This window comes from Coloeus monedula, assembly GCF_965178545.1.
Source record: "Coloeus monedula genome assembly, chromosome: 17".
Classification (NCBI taxonomy): Eukaryota; Metazoa; Chordata; class Aves; order Passeriformes; family Corvidae; genus Coloeus; species Coloeus monedula.
In genome coordinates, this window is record NC_138797.1 from 6369152 (window position 1) to 6382038 (window position 12887).

The following is a 12887-nucleotide window of genomic DNA, read 5'->3' on the forward strand; positions in this document are numbered from 1 at the left end:
GTTTTCCTAACAGGCACTGAAAGAAGAAAAAGAAATTATAAGACTGAAATTAAAACTGTGAAGATCAAAACAAGGATAAATTTGAGGTTCATGTGGACAAAAGACTGGCATCAAGCTTTACTGTACTCTTGCCCCATATACAGAACTTTTTTTCTGATCTCCTGCACATATTCTCTAGAAATGCTTGTGTAACCATGAACTTTGCAAGGCAAATCAAACTATTAATGCAGTAAATTGTTAGAGCAAACCAATGCTAGCCACTGCTTTCTTTATCTTTCCTACTTCTGCGCACTTCCCCTCTACCTCTGTTGGACATCCTGTCTGCCTGTGACATTCTACTCTGACAGTCTTTAGCAGCACTGTTTAGGTCCTTTAACATCAGAGTGTCACTAATACCAAGCCCATGGCTTGGTTGCCATTAAATCCCCTATGCCATGAGATTTTTATTTGCAGATGTGCAAAATCCTCTCAGTTTCCTGCAGCCCTGCACAACATGTGGTGCTCCCTGGCCCACAGAGCCTGGGCATTCAGGATACACACGGATAAAGTGCAGCAAGGCAAACTGACTCCTTTTCAAACCCTGACCCCAAGTCAGTTTCCTTCAGAAACACCTTCTAAGTCACTCTTAAATTAGAGGACTTGATATTAGGAATGATGCTATCCATAGGTCCCTTTCAATTAAACATGTTTAAGCCAGGAAAATGAAGTGATGATGCAAGCGGCACGCTTTCCAGGCATTTCACATCATGTGACTCAAACACCACGCTCCTGCCAGTGGAACTTTTGTCTCCAGATGACACATCTGAAGCAAGACCCTTAAATAAAAACACTCACACACTCTTATGCACACAGACTAGAGGAAAGTCACTTGCTCCAGGCCTTTACTGCAGCCTTGGAAATGCACATTTCTTCCAAAAAGCTGAAAAATGAGTACAATTACACCTTTATCAAGCCTTCACAGAATGTAACTGCGTGCTGCAAACACAGCAGAAAACTCAAATCTCACCTTCTCTATTATTATAGTAGAATCCTATGGAATCTTTCAGATATGAGCCTCTTTCTTGGTTCAGTGAAATGATGGAAATGTTGCTTACAGCACCATTATTCTGCACAGGTTAACAAGCTCTAGTCAGAGCAGCAAGTTTTCTTCAACTGAAACTCCTCTGGAATATCATACTCAGAAAGGGCACTTTCCAAACAGCTGTTTTCATAGGGGAATCTGCTTTTTTGTTTGTTTTTGTTTGTTGTTGTGGGGATTTTTTAATTTATCAGGGAGAGAGAAAGCTTGAAGCTTTTGTAATCTGAGCTTCAGTGCCCCATCTTCCAGATTGGGCAACCTATCATGATACAATAGAGCAACCCATAGCACTGCCTCGAGATATGCCACTCCTCTGCTTGTAATCTTTTCCCAACAGAGTGTGAAATAACACCCAGCTTCAAGCTACAAGACTGTAAATTAATTGAGATACAAGATATGTGAGAAGATAACAAGCAAGTTCCACAGTAAAGATACCAACCTTCACTGTCAGGCAGTGTTTCCACAATCAGCCTTGCACTTCCTAATGAGAGTTTTAATACTTCTTTCTGTAAATCTGTAAAACACTATGGGAACTAGATATCACCACAGAAAAAGAGCAGGAACATGAGGAACAGAACAGTCTCTTCAGACTTTAACAAAGTCTTATCTACACACAAAAGATTTTGATTTTTTGTTTAACTCAAAGATGAATTCTCTGAATTTTGAATTTTTGAATGTTTTTTCTCTTTCTGAAAGAAACTGACAGAAAAGGTAGTTTAGTTGTTCATCTAACTCCCTGGATTTTTTTTCAATTTTTAATAACAATGGATTTTTCTTTTTTCCTATAGCACATAATGGTAGCTATACATAAATATAATAAAATTAGTACATTAGACACAATGAAAAGGTGTGCAAGTCTGAAGGACAATGTTTTTAATTAACATGTCTTGTGTCTTTCTAGCCCTAAAAATAGGAAAAGTCAACTGGCAATCCAAGCTAAATAAAGCTGCACATCACACCTCTGATTACAGCAGCACGGAAGTAATCTTGAGGAGAGGGCAGCCCTTCAGCATCTCTCTGAACCTCAAAACAACAGTGCAATCTTGGGACAACTTCACCTTTATTGCAAGCACAGGTAATCTCCCCATGGCACTCATCTCATATCCAGGTTACTCCAGCTCCAAAATACTTGTGCCTTACAGGTCTACATGGCCCATTCTTGAAACATTAAGCTTTGTCCTGTTTCACTCAGGATTCATTGTCCTTTTAGGCTTAGGAGTCTCCATTTTAAGGTTTGAGCTATACCTTAAGGCAAGAGACAGGGTAATAATTAAAAGAAAGGCAGCAGCCACCCTCATTCCAAAACCAAGGCTGTATCTCTGCTCCTAAGGACATCCCTGCAATACTTCACATTATCTTCATTCTGGTCCCTGAACATAATTCACCTCTACCTCTCATAAACCACCATTCCCAGCTCATCCATTCTCTCTGGCAGGACCATCTCCATCCCAGCAGACCAAGGCCATATTTACCCTTTCTGAGGAGGGTGCCAGTGGCTGGAGTGCAACCCAAGAGCCCAGTGAGCCTCGCTGCCTGAACTTCACCATCCTCAGCCCAGCCGATGCTGTCATTGGACGATACAAACTCAAACTCCAGGTCCTGGCTGGGAACAAGGTCTCTTCCAAAGTCCTGGGCCAGTTTGTGCTACTCTTCAATCCCTGGTGTCCAGGTATGCTCTGATATATCACATCCTTCAAATAACTCATTGTCTCAGCCTGGGTGTCACAGTGAAGTCTGTACTTGACAATCACAGCTACAGAAAGCTGGTTTGTTGCTCAGCATCAAGGATCAAGTTTTTGTCCCTTCTTCAGTGCTGCAAGGCATCAAAGACCCAGAGTCTTGCTTGTAGGATAAGAAAACAAAGGCAGTAAATAGTCCAAATATTCATCCTAGAATTTTTTTCCTCTGGTTCTTGCATTCAGTTGTAAAACAAGTAACATGCACCAGGGAGACACTTACTGAGCTTAGTGAAGGGACAGGAACACAGTCAGTTCCCCTGAAAGGAATTTCATGCCTATTTTACTCGCTCTCTAAATGATTACAGATGTGTAGCAGGGGGTCCTAAGCCTGAATGCATGGGCAGTCTCACCTGTTCCCTAGAACTGCCCTCTGTTTAAGATTTTCAGTTACAGCAAAACCATTTCCCTCCAGCCATCATGTCTCATTCTGCTTGTAGATGATGATGTCTACATGGCTGATGAAAAGGAGCGGCAGGAGTATGTTCTGAATGACAGTGGAATCATATTTCAGGGACTGGAGAAAGATATCCAACAAGAAGCTTGGAACTATGGACAGGTAAACAGCACCACCTCTTCCAGAACTTTCAGAATCAGAGCAGTGGGTAAATAGGCTCTGAGGGGAAAACCCCATTATCTCATAGTGTAAGAGCTCAATATTCCTCGCTCACTTCAGATTTTCTTGCAGATATGTATCTCACTTATCAATACATTACAGACAGCAGCATCAAGATAATCTTCCCTGTCTGGCATGTGCTAATACAGAAATTAAACAAACAAAGCATAATTTTAGATTTCTGTTGCCTGTTACACAAACTGGTAAAACTGCACTTGTTTTTTTGACCCTTGTAGAGAGCAAAGAAAACCACTGGGTATTGCAAAGCCAATACATGTAAATATTTAAGCAATCTGTTCAGTAATGGGGCAGCAGACAGTAAAAGGATACCCCAAATGTACTCAACTGAAACAACTCATGTTGGAATTTTTGAAAACCAGGTTGGCTGGCCCTCCAAGTGTAACTGCTGCAAACAGTCAGTCAGCCCATCTCCAGTCACACAGCCATCCTGCAACTCCCCAGGCCAGCCAGAACCTTTCCTGGCCACTTCATGCCCCCCAACTGCACCAGCATTTGCAGACAGCATTTCTATTGGTCCTCCTGATCCTATGGCTGCTTTTACACTAATAAATGAAACAAGGCCAGAGTTCCTTTCAGAGGTCAAGGGCCATCCTCACCTGGCCACATCCATCCAGCCAAGCACTGGGGCATTCTCTGGGCCCAAGCAGCATCTTGGTGACACTAATCCACAATAATTACTTTTGTGGGTTTCTTTCAGTTCAGATCACCTGATATGAGGTGGAGGCAGCCCACGAAAATAAAGCTTTCATAACAGATGGGTACCTGAAGGGGCATGGCAGGATGTGGGAGGGTGTGACCCCTGCCGAGCCCGACCTGCACTGGTCTTGTCTGTACCACCAGGCCATGTAATGTCCTTGTGAATGCCACTGGCCACGGCCCCACACTGTGCTCACAGACATCTTGTTGGCAGCCTAATGGTTATGTTTTCTTCTTGGCCCAATTTTCTTTAACAGTACAGAAAATGCCTCTATTCCCAGCATCTTCCATCATGCTAGGGGAAAGAAAATAGGTGGGGAGCTTATCTTTGGGTTTACTTATGAAATTAGCCTCTGATATATTGCTTGTTTTGATTCCAGTTTGAAGAGGACATCCTTGACATCGCTCTGGCTATACTGGATCGGAGCCTGAACCACCGCGAGGACCCAGCTGTGGACGTCTCCAACCGGAACAGCCCTGTCTATGTCAGCAGGGTCATCAGTGCCATGGTAAAATGATCCAGCACTTACAGATGGAAATGCACCTACCAACAAAACCCCAGCGCACACTCACGCCTGAGTATGAATTCCTCAATGTTTTATAGGTGTGGCCAAGCAAAAAATAGCTACAAAATAGGTTAAATGGATATTTATTCTTCTTCCCAAGAGTTTGCTCATGACTGAAGGAATGTTTCCAAGAACTTCTGAGGGACATTGAAACTCAGATGTATTTTCCTAACAGATTTTCAGTCCATTAGATCTTTTCACTAATTCGGAAAGCCTTTGTCTATTCTGAAATCACTTGCTAAGTTTTTCAAACACCAAAAGAAGCACGAAATATTTTGGAAAACCAGTGCTGTTTCGGCTGCATTTAATGTCTGAATTTAGCATTCTTCACTTAAGGGATATTTGTTCAGTGAGGCTTTTATGCATCTCCTGCAACAAATAGTTACAGCTTCTCAGCACACACCCATCCTCACAAACACATAAAGGCACAACTAAGCAGCTGAAAAGTTTGCCATTTTATAAATAATACATGCCTCACCACATTCCTTAGCTGAGATTCCTCCTTTATAGCTGTGATACCTTCCAGTCTTTTAGACAGCACTCAATTTAGGCATTCTCAGATTCAACATAAACAACTCTTCTCAGATGTACAAAATTACTGTAAGTACAAATACTTAAGAAAAAAAATTTTAGAAGAACTTACTGCTTTCTGTATCACCACACACGACACTTAAAACAGGGCTCTACAATGGATGTGCACAAATATATGCAACCACATCTAACAAGTTTGGGCAAGCTATAAGTACTATCTGGGCATTTTCAGAGAAAAGATGGGTTTCTCGAGGCTTCCATATAAATCACTTGAGAATGTGAAGCAGCACTGAATGCACAGTCCAACAATGTAATAACATACAAGGAATGAGATCAATAGATGAAACAGAGAAAATGTAAACAGGTGTCAGTCAGTACTTTTGGGACCACTTGTACTGAAAACAAGGCAGTTTTGAATCATCAGATTCTACAGTCTGCTCTGGGTTTGATCCAGTTGTGACCCTTGAGCAGGCAAAATTCTAAGATTCAAATACTCTGTCCCACCACCCAGTCAATGAGAACAGTCGTACCCACAGGGTCACTTTGAACTATTTCCCTTCTCTTTTCCTGTAAATGCTTTAATTCTCTCATGAGAAGGACTCTTCCAGGTTAACAGCAATGATGAAAAAGGAGTAGTGGAAGGGAAGTGGAGTGGGAAGTACCGCTCAGGAACAAACCCCCTGCGATGGAGCGGGAGCGTGACCATCCTTCGGAAGTGGTACCGGGCCAGGTACAGACCAGTCCGGTACGGCCAGTGCTGGGTCTTTGCAGGAGTCACGTGCACAGGTACACAGGGAGGGATGGAAATCACACCACCGAGGCAGCTCACCACCAGTTCTACAGTCTGAACTTTGTGACAATACTGTTGAAGCCGTTTCAGCTTTGACAGGGAGAGTGAAGAACCTCTGTTCTCCATGTATGAAGGGTTAATCTCTCTCTTCAGTTTACAGGTTGTAATAATGCACACCAGCTCTGTGAGTAATCAAACAAAAACCAAAGGGGTTTCCCAGGCTGGGCTGGTGAAAAGAGGAAGGTCTCCTGTTTCAAAGCTAGGATACAAAGAAAACCAGCACTCTTTTAAGTCCGTCTCCTCACAGTGCTAGTCTTCTACTACTGTGTCTTACCTGCTGGTGACACAAGAGCAAGTCACAGTTCTGAGGACCCATAAAGGGAGCTGCAAGCCAGGAAAAACATTTCATCCTAGCAGTGTCCAGTCAGAGCTGCTCTGAGACACAAGAGTCTCTCTGAGGAAAATACACAGGAAAATTGAGAGGTCTATCTCAGCAAGAGGAAAAAGAAGCAAGTAACAGAGGAACAAACAGAGAGAAAATGGGAGAAAGAACAGGATGAAAAATCAAAGGTTAAAATAAATATGTGAATCTAACTCTTATTAAAAAGCACATGACAGCTCAGAATGTCATGTGAGTGGAAGTGTCTTCTAAGGAATTTTGCACAATGACTGTGACTTACATCCTATATGGAGGGAAATTTCTAAGGGTTTGTTTCACCACTGAAAACATACACTAGACTGTTTGACCAAGAAAAACACTTTCTAAATGACTGTAAAATAGGTTTACAGAACTTTTATGGTATTCTATATTGCAGTACTGAGATGCTTGGGAATACCTACTCGTGTTATTACAAACTTCAACTCTGCCCACGACAAGAATCTAAACCTGAGTGTTGATAAGTACATTGACATGTCTGGAAACACTCTGCACTTGACTGAAGACAGTGTGTGGTAAATATACATATATTTTTAATATTTCTTCCATTATATTCCCCACTAATTAAAATATCTAGAACCATGCTCCTGAAAAACCACCCAACCTCACACTCCCAGTGATATAAAACTCCACACCAGACCTTTGGCTTTTTGTTCTGGAATGTCCAGGATTGAATTATTGACTCTGAAATGAAGTATTTTCCTTCTAATATTTCTTTTTCATAACATCCCAACATTTCTCAGAGGTATAACACAAAAAGCTGGAAAAAGGGGGAAAGAGGTACTAATGTAAGGAGTACACCAGCTGCTCTCTCCACAGAGGAGTTATAATTCACACAGTTAACATTATTTCTTGCATTGTATGAATCAGATATTCAGTATTCTACCTCCTTTACAGGAATTTCCATGTCTGGAATGAAAGCTGGTTTGTTAGAAGAGATCTCGGCTCTTTTTATGATGGATGGCAGGTTCTGGATGCAACGCCCCAGGAAAAAAGCAAAGGTAACACTGCTGTAAATATAAAAAACCTGTAGATAATGTTACTCCTAAAGATTGCCAGGGAAATTTCAGGACAATTCTCTTTTATATATTCCCTGTAGATGTAGCATTAATTTGGGTGCACAAGAAAAGCAATACCCACATCAATCTCCAGTAGGGAGCTTTTCTGTCAGCCTCTGGATTGCTGACCAGCATAGCAATTCTTCCTTTTTGAATTTCAATTCTCTGCCTCCACAAAAGCCAGCACATCTTAAGTTCACTGATCTCACCCTTGCTTGTCTTAGGTCCTAACATCACACAGTCCCATTCCCCACCACCAGGTTTAACAAATTTAGTTCCCTGGTTCTTCTCAATGCACACACAGCACTGTTGATTCCCATCTCAAATCTGACTGTACTTCTGACTCGGCTCACATCCCTCACATCCTCTCCTCTCCTTTCACCTGACAGCTTTGCATGCAGCCCTGCAGCCTTTGGAGGGTGAGAACATTGCTCACAGCACACATCATCAGAAGCTTTAGCTCTCCCTAACAACCTCCTCTGCAGCCCCACCTTTTGATAGAAAGTGCATGTGGAATCTCTGGACGTGCTGTTACCATCTTATACAGACACGAAAACAGTTCACTTGACCCAAATGTCTTTGGAGTGGCTGCCTCTCCCTCCTGCTCTCAGCATGAGGATTTATGTTGTTTTACTTCTCCCAAATGTGTCTTTGCAGTGAGTGCCTCTCCCTCCTGCTGTCAGCATGAGGATTTATGTTGTTCAACTTCTCCCTGTCTAATACAGGCATCTATCAGTGTGGTCCTGCCTCCACCAGAGCCATTAAAGAAGGGGATGTGGACCTGGATTACGACAGCCCATTTGTGTTTGCAGCAGTGAATGCTGACTGTGTTACTTGGATTCGCTATAGCAAGAAAAGAAAAGAGAGAATTCATTCTAATACCAGGAAGATTGGAAAATTTATCAGCACCAAAGCAGTGGGCACCAACTCCCGTGTGGATGTCACTGCTAATTACAAATATCCAGAAGGTAAATTCCTTATTACAATAGTTTTGCCATTGATGATCAGGTGTGAAAAGAATTTAGGCCTCTGTTGGACTGAGCACTGACTCAATTTCTTTACTTCTTCTAGAGCCAAGTAATTGTGAATTTTCTTAGAGTTCCTTATGTGCTGATATTGATTCAATTGAAACAACAGCCATTCTGGAGAGCTGTTTGGGGAGAATTTCTGCAAAAGGTGTTATTCACCCTTCTCAGTTTCAGAGGAGATGGCAACTGCCCCAGCTGACACAGAACTGAGCTCTCCCAAGAATTACCTTTCTACTGCCCACAGCTTCTCAGAGGTGCCCATGAACAGCCACCTGGAGCTGATGGGCTGGTTTTACTTTCCAGCCTTCGTGGCCACATACATTTATTTGCTTCTGTGCCAAAATTCACATTAAGGTTAGACCTCACTTTCTCCTCTTGAGTATCTTTGCACTTCTTGCTTCCCTAAATTGCTGAGATCAACCATGGCTCCACTGCACTATATCCAGTACATGCATGAGACCTCTGACCATTCTATCTTTCCAAGCAGGATCCTTGAAAGAAAGGCAGGTATACAAGAAAGCACTGAAGCTGCTTGGTGTGAGAAGACCTGGAAAAAGAACCAAAATTCCAAGACCCAGAAGAGGATCTTCAAGGGCACAGCCTGCACAAACCCCCAGTATCTCAGGGAAACTGCTCCTTGATGTATCTCCTGTAATTGGCCAAGACATCCTCCTTACCTTGACACTCAGAAACTTGATCTCAGATTTTCAGACCATAAAGGTTAAACTTAAGGCTTCAGCCATTCTCTACACCAGAAAACCCAAGGCAGAAATTTTGCAGTTGCATAGGTCTATTAAACTTGGATCTGAAGAAGGTAATTTTAATTTTATTACAACTTTTATTACTGAACAAGACATAGTTTTGGGTTGTGGTCAGATCACATGGAAATAAAGAATGGCTCAAGAAGTGTATGACCTGCAAACAGCCGGAGTTCAAGGCTATTCAGGGGAAAAGAAACACATATTTGCCCTGTCTTAGGCATTTGCTTTTGAGCACTGGCAAAAAGGAGACTGAGCAGGGTGACCTTTTGTCTGACCCAGCACAGCCATTACTGGTACTACATCATGATCTATTTTGCTAAGAGAGAACAACTAAGAGACATACTCTGGAGATTAATGAGCTGCCAGCTGTCCATAAGCAAAGCACAAAGACTAAAGGGGGAAAGACAAGCCTATGACTTTCACAGAAGCACAACAGCAACCACCAACTGCAGGAAGAGGTGTGCCCCCTGCAGAGAGTGGTCTCTGCCCTGCTTTTACAGGGACAGTGCTGAAAAATGAGACATAGCACAGATGAATAGAACTACCCTCTCAAGCTAATACGTAATGTGTTAGAACTCATTCCACAGTTCCAGTGGAAGAACCCTTTTCTCAGTATGCTGAGTTCCATTGCCTTCCTCAGTGGCACAGAGACTCTGATTGTGCAAGGCACAGGCTGAACAGCTGCATCTGCAAGGGCATTTAAACCAACCCAACCTTCTCACTTCTGCCCTCTCTGCAAGAAAGGAGCAGTAAATGCCCAGCTTCAGACAAATGAGAAAAACACCAGCAGGGACTGTCACATATATCCATCCTCAGATCTGTCCAGGTACCAAACTGTACCTCATCATTTAGTGTTTTATGTAAATACCATAAGCATCATTCCTGTCTGTTGGTGTCAACACACACAAATGTGCAGCCCCAGGGTGATAGGAGCATTGCTCCTTAAAACACAGGTATCTTACAGATAGCTGGTACTCAGAAAAAAAGAAGAGAGGGAAATTTTGTTTTCATTTCCATTCCAGTGAAAGGGATTTCTTTCAAGATCCTCTATTCCCAGTACAAAAACTCTCTGATGGATGACAGGAAGATCCTAGTGACTGCTGTGTGCCAAATCAAACAGGGAGCCTCGCTTCTAGTTGAGAAGGATATTGTACTGCAGGATCCTTTCCTCACCATAAAGGTAAAAGCTAGTCCCCTCTGTGACCCTTGAGAGATGTGCTGAGAAGAAGCAACTAGAATCCCTACTCTGTCTATTCCTCATGGGAAGGAGCATGGGAAGTGAAATCATGTCTGAGGGTGATTGGATCTTGCTGCTGTAGTAATAGGCCAACGAAATGGACAACAACAAATGAAATGAAATGAACTACACTAAAGAAAAGCAAATCTTTCCACGCCATAGCTGTGCTGGGATATTCTTGCCAGTGCTTGTTAACGTGGCACTGATAAAGTTCTCAGTATTACAACAGCTACAAGGTAAGTTTACCTAAGGAGGGACAGGCAGAATAATACAGACAGATAAAGACATCTCATCCATATTTAGACCTCCCCTTTTGTTAGAAAAGTCTGATCAATATCTTCCAGTTTATTTAGGAAGACTGATTTTACCAAAGACATCTTCACTGACCAGCTGATAATGCCTGAGGCTGTAAGTCTCTCTATTACCAATATTCAAAGAAAGTTCTTTAACTGTATCAGGATAAGTGTCACTTTTCACCTTCTGCAACACTTCCCAAGTGATTAATTAGAACTGAAGGCTTTTTTTTTTACTTTTGACTGACTTTTGACAAATGTTTACAATGAATAAAAAGCAGTTCTTAGTCTAGAGGAAAGATCTTGCACTCTGTTTGTCCAGGGACAGTCCTGGCTTTGCATGGCCCATCACATCCACATAAACGAGCTGAACTGGTTTTGGACAGCACATTTAAATGCTGTATTGCACATGGGATCAAATGCTATCTGCTTATCTTACTGTAAATAACATAGAGGGAATATGGTAATGTGCAGAGTCTCTCAGAGCCTCCAGACTAGATTAGCTGTCCCGAACCACTCTGTCAGTAGCATACAAGAAAAGCAAGGTCACACAGAGGAGTAAAAAGTGTGGATTTTTGCAGGTCTGGCAATTTCTGAATACCAAGTTCTAGTGGGACTTTGTAAAAAGCCTCTGTGCTGTGTTATGCAAAAAACAGAGTCAGTTTATGTAGGGCAGGCACCTGGGTTATATTACTCCAATTCGGTGATTAAGTTTTAAGAAGCATTTATGTTTCTGTTGATTGAAACTTCTCTATAAACATGGAGACAGTAATAGAGAAATGCAATTGGGCTGATGGATCTCTCGATTACAGTAACGAATATCACATTATTTACAAAGATGTACCAGATATACCAGTTCCACACTATCTCAGCCAAAATAAGGTAATGAATATGTTTATTTGCTAATTTGCATGCTTTTCCCTGAGACACCACAATTCACCTCTGTCTCACAACCTCCCATGCTCTCCAGTCCTAAACCTTTCATTTAGCCTAGTTAAAGCTAATTTAAGGTGCCTCCAGTAGTTAGCCATATATGCCAAGTTAGTACTTGTATTCTCATGCTGTTCTCACTCTGATGAGTATCATATACTGTGTTATACCTGAAACCACAAACTGACCTAGTTAAGAAAGAGACTAAATGGTAGATTCTACAGCAGTTTGCTGATTCTTAGCCACACTGGATGCCTCATTCAAGTCTGAACTCTGTTGCCCAAAAATATGTACGTGAACTAATTCCTGGCTCCTCCCTGTCCAGGTGATCCTAAAAGGGTAAGTGGTTTGCAATGGGAATGAAAGGAGAAAAGCATTAGGAAGACATGAGACTAATGGTGTGGCTGAGCAGAATGTTTTCTCTCTGTAGGTCCTTGGTCCAGCTGTAGTACACAGGCCTGTCAATGTGGAGGTCACATTTACCAACCCTCTGTCTGACGTGGTGACAGACTGTGTGCTGAGAGCTGAAGGCAGTGGCCTGCTCAAAGAGCAACTCCGAATCCAGTACGTAAATGGTTCTGGCTGGTAACTCATCCACTCTGGTGGGAAATCTGGAGTACCATTGGGTTTTTTTAAAAAAGATTCTGTCAACCTCATGACTTTCATTTGCACCAACCTTGGACCAAATGCCACAATGTCAGTACTCTCCATACAGAAGATGGAGTTTTTTGCACCTCTTTTGCCAAGATTTGAGTTACAGAATGCTCAGGGAGTGATGGCATGCAGTCTTAAATTTGGGTACTCAGAAAAATACATTGCAAGAATTTTTCAGCTGCTTTAACTTACAAATGCATTCTCTCTTTTAGTGTGGAAAGAATGGCCCCTATGGAGACCTCAACAGTGCAATTTGAAATCATTCCCTACAGAAGGGGCACCAGGCAGCTTCAGGTGGACTTGGTTTGCACCCACTTTTCAGACATTAAGGGATTTGTGATGCTTGATGTGGCTCCTGCTCAGTGATATAACCTGTACAACAGTTCAGTTTTGCCTGTTTATGAGGCTGGAGCAGTGTTCATGCATTATTATGACTGCAAGCACAGAAATGCAGAT

General features: G+C 42.2%; 1 protein-coding gene across 1 annotated transcript; it reads left to right on the forward strand.

The window, feature by feature from the left end:
• Positions 1-1945: 1945 nt before the first annotated feature.
• On the forward strand, positions 1946-12797 carry LOC309579486 (protein-glutamine gamma-glutamyltransferase 6-like; the record flags this gene model as incomplete). The annotated part of the gene is made up of 12 exons (XM_082292824.1): positions 1946-2153; positions 2514-2747; positions 3255-3373; positions 4528-4656; positions 5853-6030; positions 6850-6985; positions 7368-7471; positions 8254-8496; positions 9044-9370; positions 10340-10497; positions 12208-12341; positions 12644-12797. 12 exons carry the CDS (start codon positions 1946-1948, stop codon positions 12795-12797), a joined length of 2124 nt encoding a protein of 707 aa, XP_082148950.1.
• Positions 12798-12887: the final 90 nt, after the last annotated feature.